The sequence below is a fragment of the Brassica napus genome, chromosome C4 (assembly GCF_020379485.1).
Source record: "Brassica napus cultivar Da-Ae chromosome C4, Da-Ae, whole genome shotgun sequence".
In the NCBI taxonomy this organism is placed as follows: Eukaryota; Viridiplantae; Streptophyta; class Magnoliopsida; order Brassicales; family Brassicaceae; genus Brassica; species Brassica napus.
The window spans coordinates 49,750,423-49,770,806 of NC_063447.1; the positions used below are offsets into that span (position 1 = coordinate 49,750,423).

The 20,384-nt window shown below is 37.2% G+C and overlaps 5 protein-coding genes and 1 non-coding gene across 12 annotated transcripts; 3 read left to right on the plus strand and 3 right to left on the minus strand.

The window, feature by feature from the left end:
- The first annotated feature begins 217 nt into the window (after positions 1-217).
- Positions 218-2,048, plus strand: LOC106446626 (translation initiation factor IF3-2, chloroplastic). 3 transcript variants are annotated; one of them, XM_013888405.3, is made up of 8 exons: positions 218-626; positions 721-780; positions 856-908; positions 1,007-1,056; positions 1,151-1,184; positions 1,264-1,336; positions 1,416-1,508; positions 1,590-2,048. In XM_013888405.3, exons 1-8 carry the CDS (start codon positions 312-314, stop codon positions 1,836-1,838), a joined length of 927 nt encoding a protein of 308 aa, XP_013743859.2. In that variant the 5' UTR covers positions 218-311; the 3' UTR covers positions 1,839-2,048. The 3 variants fall into 3 exon arrangements, with proteins under 3 accessions (XP_013743859.2, XP_048612340.1, XP_048612339.1); XM_048756383.1 differs by having other exon boundaries at positions 241-626; positions 721-908; positions 1,590-1,737; positions 1,780-2,048; XM_048756382.1 differs by having other exon boundaries at positions 241-626; positions 721-908.
- Positions 2,049-2,502: 454 nt separating this feature from the next.
- LOC106446627 (QWRF motif-containing protein 4) lies at positions 2,503-6,568 on the minus strand. Of its 5 annotated transcripts, none has more exons than XM_013888406.3 (6): positions 6,243-6,568; positions 3,500-4,799; positions 3,306-3,425; positions 3,124-3,240; positions 2,857-3,054; positions 2,503-2,779 (listed from the first exon to the last, which is right to left on the minus strand). In XM_013888406.3, the coding sequence occupies exons 2-6, from the start codon at positions 4,733-4,735 to the stop codon at positions 2,666-2,668; spliced, it is 1,785 nt and encodes a 594-aa protein (XP_013743860.2). In that variant the 5' UTR covers positions 4,736-4,799; positions 6,243-6,568; the 3' UTR covers positions 2,503-2,665. The 5 variants fall into 5 exon arrangements, with proteins under 5 accessions (XP_013743860.2, XP_022556904.2, XP_022556903.2 ...); XM_022701183.2 differs by lacking the exon at positions 6,243-6,568 and having other exon boundaries at positions 3,500-4,504; positions 4,595-6,225; XM_022701182.2 differs by lacking the exon at positions 6,243-6,568 and adding an exon at positions 5,019-6,224.
- Positions 6,569-10,305: 3,737 nt separating this feature from the next.
- LOC125586158 lies at positions 10,306-11,342 on the minus strand. The gene is made up of 3 exons (XM_048755978.1): positions 11,136-11,342; positions 10,694-11,080; positions 10,306-10,632 (listed from the first exon to the last, which is right to left on the minus strand). The coding sequence occupies exons 1-3, from the start codon at positions 11,340-11,342 to the stop codon at positions 10,306-10,308; spliced, it is 921 nt and encodes a 306-aa protein (XP_048611935.1).
- Positions 11,343-12,026: 684 nt separating this feature from the next.
- LOC125586723 lies at positions 12,027-12,133 on the plus strand. The gene has a single exon (XR_007323259.1). It is a non-coding gene; the product is annotated as a small nucleolar RNA R71 (small nucleolar RNA).
- A 5,153-nt stretch (positions 12,134-17,286) lies between these two features.
- Positions 17,287-18,755, plus strand: LOC106446628 (50S ribosomal protein L35, chloroplastic). The gene is made up of 3 exons (XM_013888409.3): positions 17,287-17,784; positions 17,937-18,053; positions 18,555-18,755. The coding sequence occupies exons 1-3, from the start codon at positions 17,533-17,535 to the stop codon at positions 18,630-18,632; spliced, it is 447 nt and encodes a 148-aa protein (XP_013743863.1). The 5' UTR covers positions 17,287-17,532; the 3' UTR covers positions 18,633-18,755.
- Positions 18,756-19,060: 305 nt separating this feature from the next.
- LOC125586356 lies at positions 19,061-20,349 on the minus strand. The gene has a single exon (XM_048756384.1). The coding sequence runs from the start codon at positions 20,049-20,051 to the stop codon at positions 19,593-19,595; it is 459 nt and encodes a 152-aa protein (XP_048612341.1). The 5' UTR covers positions 20,052-20,349; the 3' UTR covers positions 19,061-19,592.
- Positions 20,350-20,384: the final 35 nt, after the last annotated feature.

A 20,384-nucleotide genomic window follows, 5' to 3' on the forward strand; every position in this document is an offset into this window, starting at 1 on the left:
TCATTTGATTGATTTTAATAATCTATTATTTTGATTTTGAATTCTGTATGTTTGATTTCGAAATCTATATGTCTGATTTAAGAATTAAGGTATTTCTTAAATCCTAGAAGAATTCTCAAATCCATTAAAATCATAGAACCAATAAACCCTGCTTAGCGTCATAATTGGGTCATTTTGTTCAAAATATCCTTGTAAGCCGAAAACTTGTTTTCGAGCATTAACTTTTAAAACGACGTAGTTTCCACCTATTGCATTTTTTTTCTCTGGATAAGAGCATCTTGCAGATTCGAAGCTTCAAAGTAAAAATCGCCATGGCTGGGATAACCAGCACCGTAGGATTCAACGCCGTTTTCGCCGGAATCACCAAAACGTTACCATTCTCCGTTTCATCTATCGATTCCAAACTCTACGGTCTCCGTCTCTCCACCGCCGAACTGCCAATTCCCAGTTCTCCTCGCCGTGGGCTCGCCGTCACTTGCCGTTACGGTGGTGGAGGCGGAGGAGGATATCGTTTCTCGGGAGACTCAAGGAGAGGCAGGCCGAAAGAGGCAGAAGTAGATGAAGCGCTCGATATCGCCTCAATTAGGTCAGCTACTGTGAGGCTAATCGATGGGCAACAGAACATGGTAAAGCTTACTCCTTTTTTCCTTTTAATTAAAGATTTGATTCAGACAAAACAGACCAATGAAAGTTGCAGTTTTTGTGTTTGTTTTTTTTTAGCTTGGGCTAGTGTCTAAAGACGAAGCTGTTCGAAGGGCTGAAGATGCTGAGCTTGATTTGGTATGTGTAACTAACATTCCATTGCAATGTTTTTTCACTTGTGGTGCTTTAGCTTCTTGGTGTGTTCGTTTTCAGGTGATTCTATCGCCTGATGCTGATCCTCCTGTTGTTAAAATGATGGACTACAGGTGAATATTCATCTTTAAATATTTATTGAAATGTCTCCTTACATATACGGAACAAGGCATAATATTAACTTAATGATGTTTTTTTCTTTCTTTATCAGTAAATATAGATATGAACAGCAAAAGAAGAAGAAGGATCAACAGAAGAAAAGTATTGAATTCTCTTCTTTGTTTTAGAGTTGGTGAGATAGATGCTAATAATAGCTAATAGCTCATTTGTTTGATCTTGTGTTGATTTGTGTTAGCCACTCGCATGGACTTAAAGGAGCTTAAAATGGGGTAAACTATTGTTCATGCATTTTAGTTTTGTTGACTACTACTTCTCTTTAAAGGTTGTGCTCTTTTTTTGTCTCGGCAGTTATAACATCGATCAGCATGATTATTCTGTACGTATGAAAGCTGCCCAAAAGTTCTTGCAAGATGGTGACAAGGTTGTTTGTTCCCCATGGTCTTCATAAGCTGCGAGATAGTTCTGTACCATTCAATTTATATATTTGTTTATGCACTCAGGTTAAGGTGATTGTGAGCATGAAAGGAAGAGAAAACGAGTTCAGAAATATTGCTATCGAACTCCTCAGACGTTTTCAAACCGAAGTAGGAGAGGTAACATATTATTTTCTTCTCTTTTACACCATACAAGTCTATGGATCATTTGCGTCTCTGAAACTTGCTCCGCATCTGCAGCTTGCGACTGAAGAAAGCAAAAACTTTAGGGACAGAAACTTGTTCATCATCTTGGTTCCAAACAAAGAAATGATCAAGAAACCACAAGAACCCTCCTCGAGAAAGAAGAAGAAAATAGCTGCAGAAAATGAAGTTTTACCTGCGGAAAATAAAGTTTCGACTGCAGAAAATGAAGTTTCAGCTGCAGAAAATGAAGTTTCGGCTGCGGAAAATGAAGTTTCAGCTGCAGAAATAACGACGCCTCCATAAAAATTTCTGTCTGCAAATCGAGTTTGGAGTTTAAATCGTGAGGTCAAGGATTCGAGAGTTGAAGTAAAGTTTTGTATATTTACTTTTCTAGCATGTCTCAAGAGAACTGTAATCAGTAGAATTAGTCCTACTTGAATGATGTTCTGATCTTGCCTGGAATCTTTTTGTATGACTAATCAGTTTTAGTCTATACACAATTCTTTGTTTTCATTTACACAAGGCCAAAGAATGTATATTCGTTGATAAGTAATTTCTGATGGTAAAGCTAGACTTTACTGGTTTTTCTTGACTATGTAATCTTTTAGTCTTTACAAATATTTTTAGTATTTAGAAACATGCCCATATTTTTCTGATAATTATCAGAATAGTTCATATATAAAAGTACTAGAAAAAACACCCCATATCTTTATATAATTATAAAACTGCCATACATGTTTCCTTATTTACATACCCCAAATCTTTAAGTATACACATAACTACAGTTATGAGGTAATTTTGTATATATAGTTATTTGTACTGGTCCCTTAGATCTATAGTTATTTACATAATTGTCCCAGATGTGATGGTATTAACCAAGCTGCCCCAAATCTTTCACTATCTACATAGTTATTAACTTACTGATTATAAAACTATTTGAGATTATATATTATGTACGTAGCAGTAGTAAAGATGAAAAGCTAAAATGCATTCTTCTTCATTTTCTTTAAACCATCTATTTCACATGTTTTTCCTACAAGTTAAGGATAAAATGGAAAAAGGTTGGTGCCAAAAAACGAGCAATTTACAAGTCGTTTTAAGAGTTAGCCGTGGAAACTTCAAGAGTGGTGTTATGTCCATAGGCACTTAAATGAGCCTAATGGCAGCAATGGAGACTCTGCATCATCTCTTACTTCTTCTTGCTTCTTTTGCATCAAATGAGTCATGAGGCTACTCTCTTCTATCTGGATTCACACAATGAAAAAACTCTCGGTTAAAGTGTTAAAAATATAGATTCTTCTGTTTTTGTTTGATTCATTACCTCCATGACTGCAGTTGATGCCAATAGATTTTCACATTTGCCAAGCATATATTTTTCTTTTGCAGCTATAACAGCGAGATCTGAAACAAGCTTATTCATCTCTTCCATCTGTGAGTGTAGAGAGCAGATCGATGATCCCATAGTCTGCATAACATCAAGTGCTGAGGACATAGCCAACTTCAGAGTTCCAAGGTCCACCTTTGATAACAAGAGCGTTACTAAGATCCAAAGTCTCCAATCACTCTATGAAAAGGTAAAACCAAATACCTTTGTTCCTCCAGTTAGTGGAAGGCGGAGAGTATTTGCTTCCAAGTCTGCTATGGCACCAGCTACAGAAGTAACGTGTTCTCTCTCGAGTATGGCCCAATCTTCAAGGCAACCCATCTGTTGAAACACTTTTTTAGGTCACATATGCTGTTTGATGAGAGAGACAAAGAGAGAAGACTTACCTGCTTACTTAAGATGTCTTCAAGCTTAATTTCTAGCTTCAACTGTTGGAGGTAGATTCTTTGAGTTGTCACATGATCTCTTAGCTCTGATGTTGCATGCCAGACATTGTATAGAGTTTCCTGTTAACTCAAGATTGTTAAAATACACTTCACACTAAGAACTTTTAATGAAACTTCTTTGTAAGTAATTTTACCTCTGCGATTAACCTTTGAATATAACCGACTCCCTCAGCTCGAGCGTTTGCAAACCGCCATTGTGAGTATCTATTATATAGCAAGCGCAGTTGATGAACATCTTCTATATAATTTGCCTTTTTTCCTTTCTTTACATCAGCCATGAAACTGAGAACTGAGGTTGGGCTGCTTGTAGACGCGTTGGTTTGTCTTAATCGGGAAGGACTTACACCTCTTGGTGGCGGTGTAGACGATCTCACACAAGAGAGATTCGCGCCTCTCAAAGGACTCATCCCTCGAGAATGAGAGGATGATGATGATGATGATGAAAATGAGGATCTGCTTGGAGAAGCTGCGCGTGATCCAGGAGCAGACAATGGGTGCACCCTAGCTGAAGTTGCTCTATCTAATGAACTTGCAGACAATAGCCTATTTAAACTATTACTACCATTTTCTGAATTTGTTGGAGACATTACTAGTCCACCATTTTCACAAGCGGACAACAACCTCGCCGTGTCGCTAGAAGATTTTTGCAAAGGTTTAGAGGTTTTGTTGGACAAAGACAGAGACGTTGTCCTAACCGCTTTATCACCAAGATCCAAGCTTCTGTTCATAGACATTCTACTAGGCCATCGATGCTGTTGTATTAACCTACTATGAGGACCATCATCTACAGGTTTCGAATTCTCTGATTGACCTGCAGTCACATTCTTACCCTTCAGTGGACTTCTCGTATGTTTCCTTGAGACAGAGGTTGAAGACGGTCTCAATGTGCGGTCAATAGAAGAAGTAACAAACGGTTTCTCCTTAACAACAGGAACTGAGAGTGAATCAGACTGAAATGAAACGCTGAGACTCCTCATAGTAGAAGGCCATAACCCTTGAGGTACACGACCGGTAGATAATTTCTTAGAAGAAACAGGTAAATCTATAGATACATCACTAACCGGTGTGGACGGATTAGTGGGAGTGGTTGGCGTTGAAGAACGTTTCCTTTCTGCTGAAACAGCTCTTTTCGATAAAGACTGAGAGGTTGAAGACACAGTCCTAGTGACATTAGGTGAAGGGCATCTACGAGTTTTAGTGGGAGTAGGTGATCTGTATCTTGAACTGACCTCCATTGTTCTAGACCGGCGCGTGGCAGCAACTGCATTGTTCTTCTCCGCTGGAACAAGAGGCGATCTTGTAGTATCGGTGACAGATTGCTGTAGCTGCTTTGCCATTGCTGCTTTTTTAGAACCACATAAAACTTCCATTCAAGCTATAACAAGTACAAGCTTGCATTGATTTGATTCAGCAGCTAATGCCTCCCCTTTTATTCTGCAATAAGACAGGAGAAAAGTGAGATACCTTACAGATGGGCAAGAAGGGGAAAAGCATAGAGAATATTTAGACAACCAGGTGATAAAGAAAGGAAAAGATTACATATTTACAACCGAGACTCAGGATCAAGAATCAAGAATCTCTTTAAAGCAATCCAAGTCAAACATAGAATTAAAAAATGCAAGATCTCTAGGTGTTTTTAAGATGGTTTTTTACATCAAGATCAAGCCAAAGCAGAAGGCAAAATCCAAAGAGATCAAGACATGGAGATTGAAAAAGACAAATCTTTGGTCCGTGCGACAAGCTGACTTGCTTCATATAACACAATAAAGTGAGGTTCTATAGTAGGATAGGGGTCCCCTAAGAAAAGTTAAAGGGACAACAAGAACAGCTTGAGCGCCCTAGGAGTGAAAAAAGATAAGAAAAGCTGCGCCTAGGACTATAAAACCAAACTGTCAAACAAGAAAGCAGAGAGGGAGAGAAAGGCAGGTCTAGCTAGTACTAGTAGTAGTAGTTTAATTACACTTTCACATAAACAGAGATATTCTTGATTTAAGATCAAAAGACGTTTACTTTAAAACTTGTGAGCAAATAAGGTTTATATATCAGTGTCACTGTCACGGGTGTGACATGGTCTGATCAGAGATGGGCTGGACAAATTAATGGAGATTTCTGTTTTTAGTCACAGACCCACCTTTCTTCTTGTTCCTCTTTGCATGAAAATCAAAAACCATCTCAAAGTTCACAAAAAAGAAGTTTCCTTGAACTAAAATTTTTAATAATTCATTATTGAAATAGTCTGATAATAATAATAAAAATAACCAGATTAGCAGATTCATATGTGTTTTGCAAAAGGGAAGAGAGAAAGAGGACCACGTGTTTAGAAGAATCAGTGTCCACTCTTAAGTTAAAAGGTGAAACTTTGAAGTAAATAGTGACAACAATGCAGATGATTATAGCAAAAACCCACTTTGATTCTTGGTAATTAAAATATAAGTTAATGTTTTGACCATGTGAAATACTGATATTTCGAGCCATCAACCTTGATTTTCCCAAGAAAATTGAAGTTTTCTTCTTATTTTTTTTTCTTGGTTTATAGTGAAATGAGAAGAATCCAAAAAAAAAAATGTATAGTAGTTCTATTTTTTATTAACATGGGCTTGTGTTGTGTCTCTCATGAAGCAGACAAGTTTTATCGATCGCAACTATTTAGAATTCATTATTTAATTTACCAAAAACTTTCTCTGCAAATGTTAAGAGTTGTTCTTCCTTCATTTAAATCTCTCTTAACGCCAGAAAAGGAAACAATAATCGACCGTTTCTAATTTAGAAATCATATATTATCAAATTAGGGTCCGAAGCAAAATCAGAAATTAACATATACTTATAATCGAAGCTAACACACTTAGAGATTCGAAGTGGAAACTCTGAGAAGCTAACCTGGAAATCCAGAATGATGACGAGCAATAATTGATCGCCCAGATCAAAAAGCAACGATCCGAACGTAGTTTGGGTTAAAACCAGGTTGGAAAGTGTAAAACTCCTCACCGGAAATGGAGAACGCTGAACGCCAACTTGGGGGAGGTTTCTTTCTCTAAGAAAATGTTTTGAATTTCAAACTCTAACAAGAGAACAGAGGAGAAAAAAAGAACTTATTTGAATTTTCCTCTTTTCAAATTTCAACTTAAGTACCCTTTATTATTATGGTAACCCAAAGAGAAAAATGTTGATTTTTTTTTATTTTATATATTATTTTTTAATCACTGTCCCCACAAAACATCGTTTGATGATAGTGATTCTTATTAGTTTTGCACGACGTATTTCCCACCGAAATCATAGCATAAGATCCCCTTCAAACTATGATTTCGTGTTAAATCTCCTCGGATTAACTGTTTCAAATATATTTCTCATTTGAAACTTAATTACCCATGTAACATGGTTTTAGTTGGTTTATTATTTACAAAATAATTTTAAACCGGTTAAACTAAACCATTCATTTTTTTATTAAAAAAAACAAATTTTATTAAAAACTCTAATTCAACGTCGTCCCATTGTTCTTATAATCAGTCAAAGCCATCACCCTTGTTCCTTGCTTGAACTCAGTAACAGAAGAGACACATATTAATATAAAAACGAATTTTGGTTTGGTTAGGTTTAAAATTATTTGGGTAATAAAAACCAAGTAAAACCATGGTACATGACTACATGGGTAATTAATTAAATTAAATAGATATTCCTATATTTTTTTCTGAAATTGTATCTGAATAAAAAAATTCATATCTTTTTTTTTACAATATAAATATTTATTTATTTTTCATTAAAATGAACATATTAAATATTTAATTAATTTCATATTTATTTATAACATATATGTACATTTCATTTTTTACTCAAAGCTTTTAAATATTTAATTAATTTCATGTTTATTTAAAAAATAAATGTATGTTTCATTTTAACTAAAACAAACATTTTAAATATCTAATTAATTTGTAATTATAATTAAACTAATGTACAATTTTGTATTAATATTGTGATATTAATTTAATATAATACTTTTCAATTAAATTTTTGATCTTTAACTAATAAGACTTTCAATTTAGAATTTTGTATCACATGATTGAAAATATGCTATCATTGACAATTCAAAACAAATAAATTAAATTATTGTATGTGAACTATAAAATTGTTGTCTTTTAAAATGTTATATTACACAATTAGTAATATGATATATATTAAAATTATATACAATTAATCATGTAAAACAATATTTATGTGTGAAAAATTATAATAATCACCCACACGGTTTGGGAAGAAGTTCATCTTCGAAGCATTTTTCCTTTCCAATATCTTTGTTCCAACCACTGTGTAAGCCCCATACAGGAGATAGGCTGGTTCACTTGAATGAGAAACTTTTCTATGTTCAGTACGGATCAACATCTACTTCTAAAGTTTATAATACATTCATAATAGAATCATGATATCAAAGGGATACAACAAAAAATACAATCTTTTGTAATATTAATATATAAAGACGTAGTTGTGTTTATGATTAAATTTTCATAATCGTCGAAGAAAAAGTAGAAAAAGTTCATGTTTTAGATTTAAAATTTCAATATAATTGTCAGAGTGATTAGACTGGTTTTTATTTTGAACAACATGTATAGAGTTCCACCTTTTTTTTTTTTTTTTTTTTTGACACTGAATAATATTATTAAGCTTTCTAGGCAAAGAGTTCTAAACAATGAGAATTAACAAAACAAAAATAGAAAATTGATACAATAGTAGGGATCCAAAGTAAACTAACACACATCTAATTTGCATATGGATGACTAAAAAATTTCATATAAAAATTTCATATTTGCTTATGGAATAGTTGAATCTCAAGGGAGATAATTGATACACTAAAAATGAATCCTTGCTACTGTCAAGTTAACAGAGGTAATTGTAATATTTGAGATTTAATCCAGAAGACCAGTTTACTCTTTACTCTTATGAATTCAATAATAAGCTGAGAAACAAGTGGAGTTTTGAGAATTAATTATGACGCAAGTAACTAGAATACCTAGATGGTTCAAATTCGATTTAAATGAAGCCGGCTTAGGTTATTAATCGGGTGTCAATGCAAAACTGAACAACTATTCAAGTGCAATGAGGTGCAGTCTAGAACTCAGATCACTCGGCTAGAACAATCCACTATCGTGGTCTTGCTCCCTTTGCAGATCGGTCTTGAATCCTAAGTTCTCACTTGGAACAAGACGCGATAACAAGCCTTAGAGACAAGATCCGATTAGTTCACTTAATACCCTAATATCTACTCTCGCTGATTAGGGATACAAAGCTCATTCAATATATGTCAATTTATCTCCTAAGCGGTTAGCTAGGTGATTAAATCAGAAATCGAACATTAAGTGATCAATTCAATGTAAGCAGTAAGAACAATATGAATGAAGAACAGTTAAGATCACTTATTTGTGTTCAGTTCATGCGGTTAACACCCTACAACCCTAAGCAAGCTTAGCCTACTACTCAATCATAAAGCAGGATGACACAGATATGGTTTCTGAATAATACTGCATATAAAATAAAGTAGAAAGACAAGGGTTCAGAATGATCTTCTCGTGAGGATGAAGCCGTCTCCCTTACAAGTTGCTTAATCCAAAGAAAATAGTTCTAGGTCTCTTGCAAAACTAGCGTCCCCAAAAAGAAATGATAGCATAGGCCTTTTTATATGGAGGCGCTGGTGGTAAAGAGATAAGAGAGAGTGAACTCTAGGGCAAACTTCCAGAATAGGAAGTTTCCTTAATGATCGGGAACAGTCAGACACTTGCTCGAAGATCTTGTGCCCCAAAACAATCCCATCCCTGACCATGAAGTGGCACTTCTCCCAATTGAGCACTAGATGTTTCTCCTCACACCTTTTTAGTACCCTGCACAAGTTAGACAAACAGACAGTAAAGGAGCTATCATAGACGCTGAAATCGTCCATGAAAACCTCCATAATGTCTTCAATCAGGTGAGTAAAAATTGACATCATGCAGCGCTGAAATGTTGCTGGTGCATTGCACAAGCCGAATGGCATTCTCCTATAAGCGTATGTTCCATAGGGGCAGGTGAACGTCGTCTTTTCCTGATCGTCTGGATGGATAGAGATCTGAAAGAAACCTGAATAACCATCTAAAAAGCAGTAATATGGGTGGTTAGTCAATCTCTCAAGCATTTGATCTATAAAAGGGAGTGGAAAGTGATCCTTTCTGGCTGCTTCATTTAATTTTATGAAATCAATGCACACGTGATGTCCTGTCACTGTCCTAGTATGGATCAATTCATTCTTTTCATTTGTGATAACAGTGATCCCACCTTTCTTAGGTACTACATGAACAGGGCTAACCCATTTACTATCAGATATGGCATAGATCACACCCGCTTCAAGAAGTTTCATAATCTCTTTCTTAACAACATCTTTTAGATTCGGGTTTAACCTCCTCTGATGTTCGACATAAGTCATTGATTCATCTTCTAGGTGTATTCTATGCATGCATAAATCAAGTGAAATGCCAGGTATGTCAGCTAGTGAATATCCTAATGCCTTACGATATTTCCTAAGCTCACACAAAAGCAATGCAGTTTCCACATTATTTAGTTCAGCGTTGAAAATGACAGGGTAGGTGGAATTCGGACCTAAAAAAGCGTACCTGAGCCCCTTGGGAAGGGGTTTTAGCTCAACCTTGGGAGCTTTAAGCTCGCTCTAGGGATCATCTGGTTGTTTCGGCGAAACATGCAAGTTCGGTGTAGGGGTCGCTCCAGCAGGAGTGTTCTCGTCCCTGTTGCTTGCCTCCCCCAGACTTAGACTTGCTACCATTCTTCCCATACTCCTTGCGGAATCAAGCATCTTGGCATACCCGTCTGCATCAATGTTTACGACACTCTGCTCGGCATCAGCTCTTACTAGTGCAAGCTCAAGTGGGTCTTCTGTAAGAATCTCCTCGATCATTCCTTCGCGAGGTTACAGCGGGTCAATCCCTTCATCAACCTCAAAGGTCTGCCCATCTAACATCGGCTTTTTTAGTAGTTCATCCATCTCGAATTGCATGAATATGTCCCCAAGAGTCAGATCAATCTTCCCTTGTCGCACATCAATGATGGCTCCAACAGTACATAGGAATGGTCTTTCCAAGATGAGAGGATCTTTAGACTCTTCTTCCAGCTCCAGAACAACGAAGTCTGCTGAAACATAAGTGTTTCCGACTTTTACTTGGAGATCCTCTAGTATACCAACTGGGGATTTGACTGATCTATCCGCGAACACTAAGGACATAGTTGGTTTGAGGTTCTACAGAGTAAGGCATGAGGTTCACGCTGGATCCAAGATCAACCAAGGAGCATGCAAAAACTGTCTTCCCAATCTGGATAGAGAGGACGAACTTGCCGGGGTCTCCTTGCTTCTTTATCTGCCTGTTCCGAAGCACTCCGCTGCGCTCCTTGGAAACTGTCATGAATTCGCTCTCCTCTGATATTTTTCCTGAGATCAATCCCTTCATAAAGTTGCGCATGGAGGGCATCATATGGATCGCATCCATCAAGGGGAGTCGGACGGTTAGGTCCTCCAGCATCTTCCTGCACTTCATCTCCTCTCTGTCCTTACGAGTGGCCTTTGCTGGAACAGGGTAAGGGACTTTAGGAATGTATTCGCGAGGAGGAACAACCTCTGGGATCGGGCGAATAGCTTTGTTCTGGTCCTGGCGAACTTGTTCCAACTGCTGGTTCCGTATTCCTCTCAACTGTCGGGGTATCGGCTGGTAGTTGTTATGACTCTTTCTGCTTCCTTTTCTCAGCCGAGGTGAACCTCCTCTTCTCCGGCAACTTTCCGCTCCTCAGTTGAACTGCATTGCACTCCTTAGGATTTTTGTCTGTTTTACCAGGTAGAGTACCTTGCTGCCTCTTGATGCTCTCAGCAGTCTGAGCTATCTGAATGTCCATCTGTCTCATATGGCTCGCGACATTATCGTACATGGTGCTCAAATCTCCGAACATATGGTTCATTCTGGTATTGATCTCGGTAGTAACCTGGTTCAGAGCTTTCCCTTGGAGCTGTTGTCCTTAGAGCAGCTGCTGCAACATGACCTTTGTCTCATCTTGCGGAGCAACGATAGGAGTGGAGGTAGCTGGTTGAGGGTTCTGGTGTTTCTGCATCTGGGGTGTGTTGTTCTACGGTTGGCTTAGAACATAAGCCTGGGGTTGGTAGTTCTTTTGATACCCGGCATACTGACCTTGGTTACTCCGTGCAGGATCAGTTGGTTTATCTTGCTTAGGCAGAAAAGCTGTTGGTTGTTCCGCACGTTAGGGTTTGGGTGGTAGTTTTTGAGCTGTTATCCTTGCCCATTCACGTAGCTCACCTTTTGCTGATCGTCCCTTGATAATTCAGCTTCAAACGCCAGGTCACCGGCACTCTTCTCAGGAGTTGCTTCTTCTATTATGAACACTTGGCTTTGGTTTCCCTTAAGCAGTTGGTCCACCTTCGCAGCGAGATCATCTATGTTGTTCACACTCTTCGAGCGGTCATGCTCCTTGTTCTTGTTCAGTGAACTTGATGCCATGTTCTCAATCAACGCAAACGCACCAGGTGTGGTTTGAGTCATGAAGTCTCCGTTACTAGAAGAGTCAAGGGTGTTTCAGAACTCATAACTCACTCCATCGTAGAACACCTCCAATATATAATTATCATCAAACCCATGGTGTGGGCACTCTCTCTGGTATTCCTTATACCTTTCCCAAGCTTCATGAAAAGGTTCATCAGACTTCTGCTTGAAGTTGGAGATTATGTGCCGTAGAGCCGCGGTTTTGGACTTTGTGTAGAAGTGGCTCAGGAATGTTGATCGAACCTGGTCCCATGAGGTGAGAGAACCGGTTGGGAGAGATTGCAACCAGTGAGAAGCTTTCCCTTCAAGAGAGAATGGGAAGAACGTGCATTTGACATAATCTGGTGGCACTCCATTAGAGCGAGAGAAATTGCAGATCCTCTCAAAGGCCTCTATGTGGTCCATTGGAATGTTTGAAGTGAGGCCGCTGAACGTGCTCTTCTATACCAGACCTATCAGTGCAGGTTTGATCTCATAATCTTGTCGAGTACAGGGTGGAGGGTTGATGGGGGAGCGCTTAGTAGCGAAGTTCCGCGGAAGGTTTCGCTCCCCAATAAAAGCACCATGCTCTTCTCGCGCGGCGTTCACGTCTGCTTGTTCCTGAGCAGCTTGTTGCTGATTTTGGATGGTCTGCTGCATCTGCAACATATGATGTTGCTGAGTCTGCATTTGTTGTTGAATGAGTGCCAATGCAGCAGTAAGGTCATCCATATTGTCGTGATCACCCATGTTGGTGTCGGTTGTTCTTGGCTGTTGACGGTTCTGTCTTTCTAATCTTGTGAGTTTGTCGTTGGTCAGTTGATGTAGTGGTCCTTGTGCGTTGCTCCAGGTATGTCTACTGGTCATGCACTTGGATCATCTGTTCCAACAAAGAAATAAAGCAAGTTAGATATCTCAGACTAAATATTAAACCGAAAAATAAAGGTAAAAGCTTAGTCCCCGTCGTAACGGCGCCAAAACTTGATACACTAAAAATGAATCCTTGCTACTGTCAAGTTAACAGAGGTAATTGTAATATTTAAGATTCAATCCAGAGGACCAGTTTACTCTTTACTCTTATGAGTTCAATAATAAGCTGAGAAACAAGTAGAGTTTTGAGAATTAATTGTGACGCAAGTAACTAGAATACCTAGATGGTTCAAATTCGATTTAAATGAAGCCGGTTTAGAGTCATTAATCGGGTGTCTATGCAAAACTGAACAATTATTCAAGTGCAATGAGGTGCAGTCTAGAACTCAGATCACTCGGCTAGAACAATCCACTATCGTGGTCTTGCTCCCTTTGCAGATCGGTCTTGAATCCTAAGTTCTCACTTGGAACAAAACACGATAACAAGCCTTAGAGACAAGATACGATTAGTTCACTTAATACCCTAATATCTACTCTCGCTGATTAGGGATACAAAGCTCATTCAATATATGTCAATTTATCTCCTAAGCGGTTAGCTAGGTGATTAAATCAGAAATCGAACATTAAATGATCAATTCAATGTAAGCAGTAAGAACAATATGAATGAAGAACAGTTAAGATCACTTATTTGTGTTCAGTTCATGCGGCTAACACCCTACAACCCTAAGCAAGCTTAGCCTACTACTCAATCATAAAGCAGGATGACACAGACATGGTTTCTGAATAATACTGCATATAAAATAAAGTAGAAAGACAAGGGTTCAGAATGATCTTCTCGTGAGGATGAAGCCGTCTCCCTTACAAGTTGCTTAATCCAAAGAAAATAGTTCTAGGTCTCTTGCAAAACTAGCGTCCCCAAAAAGAAATGATAGCATATGCCTTTTTATATGGAGGCGCTGGTGGTGAAGAGATAAGAGAGAGTGAAATCTAGGGCAAACTTCCAGAATAGGAAGTTTCCTTAATGATCGGGAACAGTCAGGCGCTTGTTCTCTTCGGGAACAACCTTCGGGTTGTTCTAGATGGCTGTTCCGCATCGAATCCTTCAAAACGACATCTGACTTCCTGAATCTCTCTTCTTTGCTCTTTCACCTGCTCCAAACCTGGAATGATATCAATTAAACACGAATTAAGACTGAGAATTAGCTCAAAGCACACATATAATGGTATTAAAAACACCATATATCAATAATCTTCGTAATAATCCAAAAACACCACACTTCAGACTAAATTGAGAATGATTGTCATTCTCTTTTTAATACTCCAATAGAAGTCATCGAGATAAGACAACTCTTTATATTGCTCTATTGAAAATAATAGAGTCAAAGAGATTACCGTTCCATAAAATTTCATACTGTCTTTCGAAGTAACCATAGTTTGCAGCAAGAACTCCATCACCATCAAATGAAGAATCGTCAACGATTGAAGCCGGTAAGACCCATCGCCACCATCCACAGTAGATCTATCAATTATCTTTTCTAAATGATTCAATTGAACCAAAATTTTTGTTTTACCAAATCTATTGGAAAAAACATACAAAAGAACAATAATTTTTTTAATCAGATTTAAAATAAATTGTCAATCAAACAAACCAAATGCCTGGAAATAAAGCAAACAAAAGAAAAATAAGCAAACGAATTAAACAAGCCGATGTCGGAGCTATAGAGAACTCCGGCCATCGGCCAAGGATTCCACCATTCTTTATTTGCAAAAGGTTTTCTTTCCTTTCTTGTTACTTCTCTTAAGTGGAAAGAAATGAACTCATCTCGTTTAAGGTTTTACCTAATTCATTTTCTTTTCTTTGTTTTCCTTTTCATTGCTAATTTCATTATGGGCCAAAGTCACAAAGTTCATTTCACTAGTTCTTTTGGTTAGTACTTTATCACTGATACCAGTACTTAAAAGTTAAATAAAAAGTTTTGACCAAAAAAAAAAGTTAAATAAAAAGTGTTATATGTAGACCCTTATTGAGTATTGTTGTCGCACCAATATATGAGTATTCTAAACATGGGTAAATAGTGAAAGAAAAATAATTGAATGTATACAAGTGTAAAAATGGAAGTTTGAGTCAAAAAAACATTAGAACAAAATAGTGTATACTAATCCACAAGCTTACCTAACCACATTCATGGATTTTGGATTAGAGTAATAATGAAGCTATATACTAACAAATTAATTTATTTAGACCCAAAAAACAAAGTAATGTATATACTGATTGTTATGAGATTTTTCTATAAGATAATAACTACGACTGTAACCAATTCAATTTTAAATTGACGAAAGTGAGCTAAGTTAGATTACTCTTCGTTCTTTTTGGCGTTTGGTGTGTTGTTAAGTATATAAGCAAAGACCAAATAATGAGCATTCATGTGCTTAGCATGATTATACTGTGACCACCATTTAGTTGTTGCATATGCCATGCTTGTCCAATGTTTCCACTCCTTTTTTATTAAGTCGTTGGATCTAATTTGTTCCATTCATCATATCATCCAAAATTAGTTCATACGATATCCTTTTACATTCTACTTCGTTCACTTTTTTTTTTCCTTAAAACGGTTATTAGTTCAACTAAGAAATACCGAAAATGAAGTTTGCAATGACATGATCGAATGTTGATTAATTATAAAGAAATTAATATTTTGATTTTAGACCTAAATGAATCATAGTGTTTAACCTAGAAGCTCCTGGAATATTTTTTTAAATGTCGGTTATTTTTTTTTTTGGTAAAAATGTAAAGATATTATTACCAATTTTCAGATTTTTTACAGAAATACAAAGACAACAAGAAGCGGAGAAAAAAAAAAAAATTTAAACACAACTCGATCTAGTCTAAACTTGGACCGACTCAAGAAACAATAGCCGCTTAAACAGAGGTCTCAACCAAAACGCCACAACTGCTTGCCGCAAAAGGACATGCCACAGTTAAACCGAAAGACAGAACCTGGTAATTTTGGTCTCTCCGATGATCTGCTCTTAAAGATCTGGTCCGACCAAGAACAGCTCGCAGCAGGCATCCTTAGCATCCACCAACACGAACAGCCAGCCACGCCCGAGGCCAAGCACACGCCTCGACGAACCGAGCATTTATTTGGGACAGAACAGCCACTAATGAGCTGCACCTATCCAAGAAAAACGGGTCGTACTCACCGCCAAGCCCCAACCCGAGCCTCATAACCTGAAAGAGAAGAAATGTTGCACCACCACACAAGTTCAAGCGAACTTATGCAATGCTGGGATGTGAGCAATTCCAAGCGCCCCACAGCGACGATCAACGACTGCAACCGAGAACCACCACATCACTTGAAGTCGGTAACTTTCTTTCTAAGCAAAACCAAAATATAAATGACTTCAATTTTGTAAGACAGTATTATCTAGGAAGTGGTTATAGTAGATGATCATGATTCAGTTATCAAGTTTCATAATGTCTTAACTGAAATGAATCCAATAGGATTCGATCATCATTTTTAGAATTTTCCTATAAAATGGTGAAACTGAGTTCCCCCTTTGCTGTTGATTTTTATAAATCAAATCTAGATCGTTAGCAAATACTTGTCCAGGAGAACTATGGAATTTAAGATCCAGAATCCAACTTGTCAAATTGTTTTGTATTCCAAAAAAATCCTTTAAACATTGGTCAGGTTATAATTTTTGAGGATATAAGTGCAGAGATATATAAGTTTATTAATGCAAGCAGGCAAAACTAGAATAAGAGATCCATGTTTCAGTATGAGGAGAAAACAAACTGTCCTTTTATTAATTTTAAAAAGAGGATAATGAAGTTGACAACTTGACATTGGATGCCATATAGGCAAATCCTAAATCACAAGGAAACAGTAGGAACTGGAGATTATGAAGGAGACATAACAGAGGATCTTATGTGATATCTATCTTTGTCTCTACAAGAGAGTCCATTAAATAAAAATTTGAATAACAAGACTAAATCCCAAAAACCATTCATATATAGTTTCAAATAAGCATTCATGAAACGCATCAAAAATACCCCCAAAAGAAAAAGTTTTGATTATTTTTGATTTATATCCAGGGTGCTAGACTACTGTTTATATAAGCCAAGATACAGTCCCTTTTGGCAGATGATTTAAGACATTCTTGAGTATTGATATCAGCAAGAAGAGGCAGACCCGCAAGCATCCAACAAGGTGTGTCAATGGAAGCCTCACTGGACCATGTTACCACCATCACCTCTCACCTACCAAAAAGTCGTAACAGCCGGTGAATTTTGACTCGAAAGCTCAATAACCTGGTGTACGGTACGGACCATAGTCAGATATATCTTTGGAAACGCCTTCATCACACATAGTGAAGGGATCCAAAAAACGGTGAGATGTATATTTTAGATAAACGTATATATGTCCACAAAAAAAGGATAAAGAACAGGTTAATGACTTGCGAGTGTGTCTTCGACCAGAAACATTAATCAAACGAATCAAAAATTGTCTCGAGACCTTTTATTAGCCTTGAAGATTAAAGTTAAAACCATTTTTAAATGTGCTGATCCCGGTTTACCCATTAATTGCACCCTCTGAACCGTATAAACCGGAGAAAACCGTAATTCCTATCCTTTCTTCTCTGGGCAAAGGCAAAATAAGCTTATCTTCTTCCTCCCCATTCCCTCACAATCAGAGTGAATTGCAGAAAAAAAAAAGATTGCCGAGAGAGCACAAACCCTAATGGCATCTCTCTCCATGGCTTCCGTTATCCTCAGATTCTCTCCTCCACGCTCTTCTTCCCCAAAGTTTCCCACTCACGGGTCCGTTCAATTCGCTCGATTCAGCTCCTCGAGCCTCGCCTCGACTCACTGCATATCTGGGCTTCGTGCGGTTCTTCCTCAGAAGATATCCACAGTCGTTTCTCAGAACCCTCAAAGGCTTCGGTCTCTTACCGTCTTCGCTCATAAGGGATATAAGATGAAGACCCACAAGGTCCTTTCCTTCCTTCCTTTTCCCTCTCTCTCCTCTTCTCTCTGCGTTTCTGAGAATTGTTGAGTTCGAAAGTTTGGATTTTGATTGCTATCTCTTTCTTGGGTCTTGGTGATTGGCGTCTTAAAGCAATCTTTGGTCTTTGTTGTTGACAGGCGTCAGCGAAACGGTTTAGAGTAACGGGGAGGGGGAAGATAGTGAGGAGGAGATCAGGGAAGCAGCATTTGTTAGCTAAGAAGAACAACAAGAGGAAGCTGCGTCTTTCCAAAATGGTTCGTGCTTTGTTTAGGTTCATGGTTGATTCTACATGCTCTTGAAGGGTTTATAGTTTTGTGCATTCTTTTGTTTCAGGCTTTAGCAGTTAGCTGTGAGTGTCTTTCGTTAAATGTTTGAGCACTAGGAAAAGAACTAGATCTTAGCAAAAGCTAAAGCTAGTTATCTAGTCGGGTACTTAGCTGCTAATATATTCATAATAAATCGTTCATATTTTTGAGCTTCATTACGTATTTAGCTCTTCGCACTTCTCTCTGAATCTCTTAAACTGGGGATTAAAGCTAGTGGTAGAATATGAAAATTATGGCTTTGAGAATCACTACACTCGCTTCCATTCCATCAGAAAAACGTGAAATCTTTTCAATGGCATCAACTTTCATGACAACAAGTCCAAGTGTACTTGTTTTGGCTTTGTTCATTAGCAACTTTACTGCTCTCTCCTTTTTCCCTTTTAGTCTCTTACATTGTTTGTATTTATGTTATTGTCTTGCGTAATGCAGCACGAAGTTAGCAGGAGCGACTATGACAACGTCATCGGGGCTCTTCCTTACCTGAAAGTCAATCGAAAGGCGACTTAAAACAAAGCCTAGGGATGCTCCTTTTTCTTACCTGTATTTCTCATTCTGTAATCTAACTTGTGATTAAAAAAAAATACTTTTGTTTTGTGATTATTTGTTCAATGAGTTTGGCATTTGTGTCTTCTTTATCTACTTTAAACTTTAATTTTTGTTACCAAATCTTTTCAAATACATAAAAAGTCAACCGTTAAATCAATCTGTTGATTTTTCGTGTATTTAAAATGTTTTCTTAATCTATTATAAAATAAAGCAAAAACATGAAGTGAATGAATAAAAATGTAATTAACTTAACTTAGTACTTCATTTGAAAAGGTAACCAAATAAAAACAATTAGACTTTTTTCCATTCTAGAGAGAAATTTTGATTACCATTAATATTAAATCCTAAGAAATAATCATTAAACTCTGAACCCAAATATTATAGTTTTTTTAATTAAATGCATCTTAAAAAATAGTATCTAATTTGTGCTATTTCAAATAATTTCTCATAAATTAATCGTGTTGAGAGATTCTTGTAAGATAGTAATATTAAATTAGTTATGTGTTGTATATGTACAGATTCTTTATATATGATAAATAAGAACTCTATCAATTATTTTTCAAAGAAGTAAATCAATTTTATACTCAGAAAGTATTATAAATAACCAAAATTATTTAATTACAAAGATTTTTTTAAAACCGACTTCCAATATTATCCCCAAAAGAGGGGAGAAGAGACGATGACAAACTGATAATTCAGTAATTTAGTTTATATGCAGAACGTTTCCATGAACTCATATTGGAAACACTGACAGGTAAATAAAAAACAATAGTACAAAGATTTGAAAAAGAAGAAGAATACTGTTTATGATTTGTGGACCTTTGACAGTAGCTACTGAGAGCACTCATGACTACACTAAAGTAAAAGAAAGATTTTCCACTGTAACAAAGATAACAAATATAAACACCTTGAACTCCTTAATTAATTATCTCTAAGAGAGAACATTGGAACCGGCACGTGTCTAGGCGATGGAGCAGCACACATTGTGACGGAACTAGCAAACCGTTCTTTCTGTGGTTTCTGCCATCGCACAGTCTTGATCGTGCTCGGAGCTTTAAACGGCTCCCCATCAGGTTTAGTTTCAGATGGAGCAGCAGCACCCACTGTGATCGAACCACCAAGCAGTTCTTGTTCTTGATTCAGCGGCAGCACAGTGTCGATCGTGCTCAGAGCTTGAACCGGACCCGGTTTAGTTTGCAAGGGTTTTGAAGGTTTAAGAGGAGCTTTTGGTGAGCGTTTCAAAGCGGCGATTGGAACCTTTTGATGAATATGTAAAACAGAGTTACGAGCGATGTAGTGAAAAGCGATTCCATGTCTTGTGTGAAACGGAACGACAAAAAGGTCTGTGACAAGGAACCGGTGTCTTAACACAATCGACATATCTTGAAGAGAGATGTGATGATAAAGAAAGATAAATTCTTCGATATGTTGTTGTAATTTTCTGCAAACTATGAACGAGTGATTTGTGAGAAACAATGAGAGGGTTAGAGGTTTATTTATAAGGTCTAAATTATTCACCTTCGAGCCTAATTATGGAAAGTAAAGAGTTATTACAAAAAAGGAAACATCCGTAACGACCGATAACAAATTAAAATAGGAAATCTAGCTCGAGTGATATTTCCTTTTTGCATATCATTATGACAGTATATTTATAAAAAGGAAATATATATTTTTGACCACTAGCTTCTTATACCCATCTTTCTTGTGAAACAA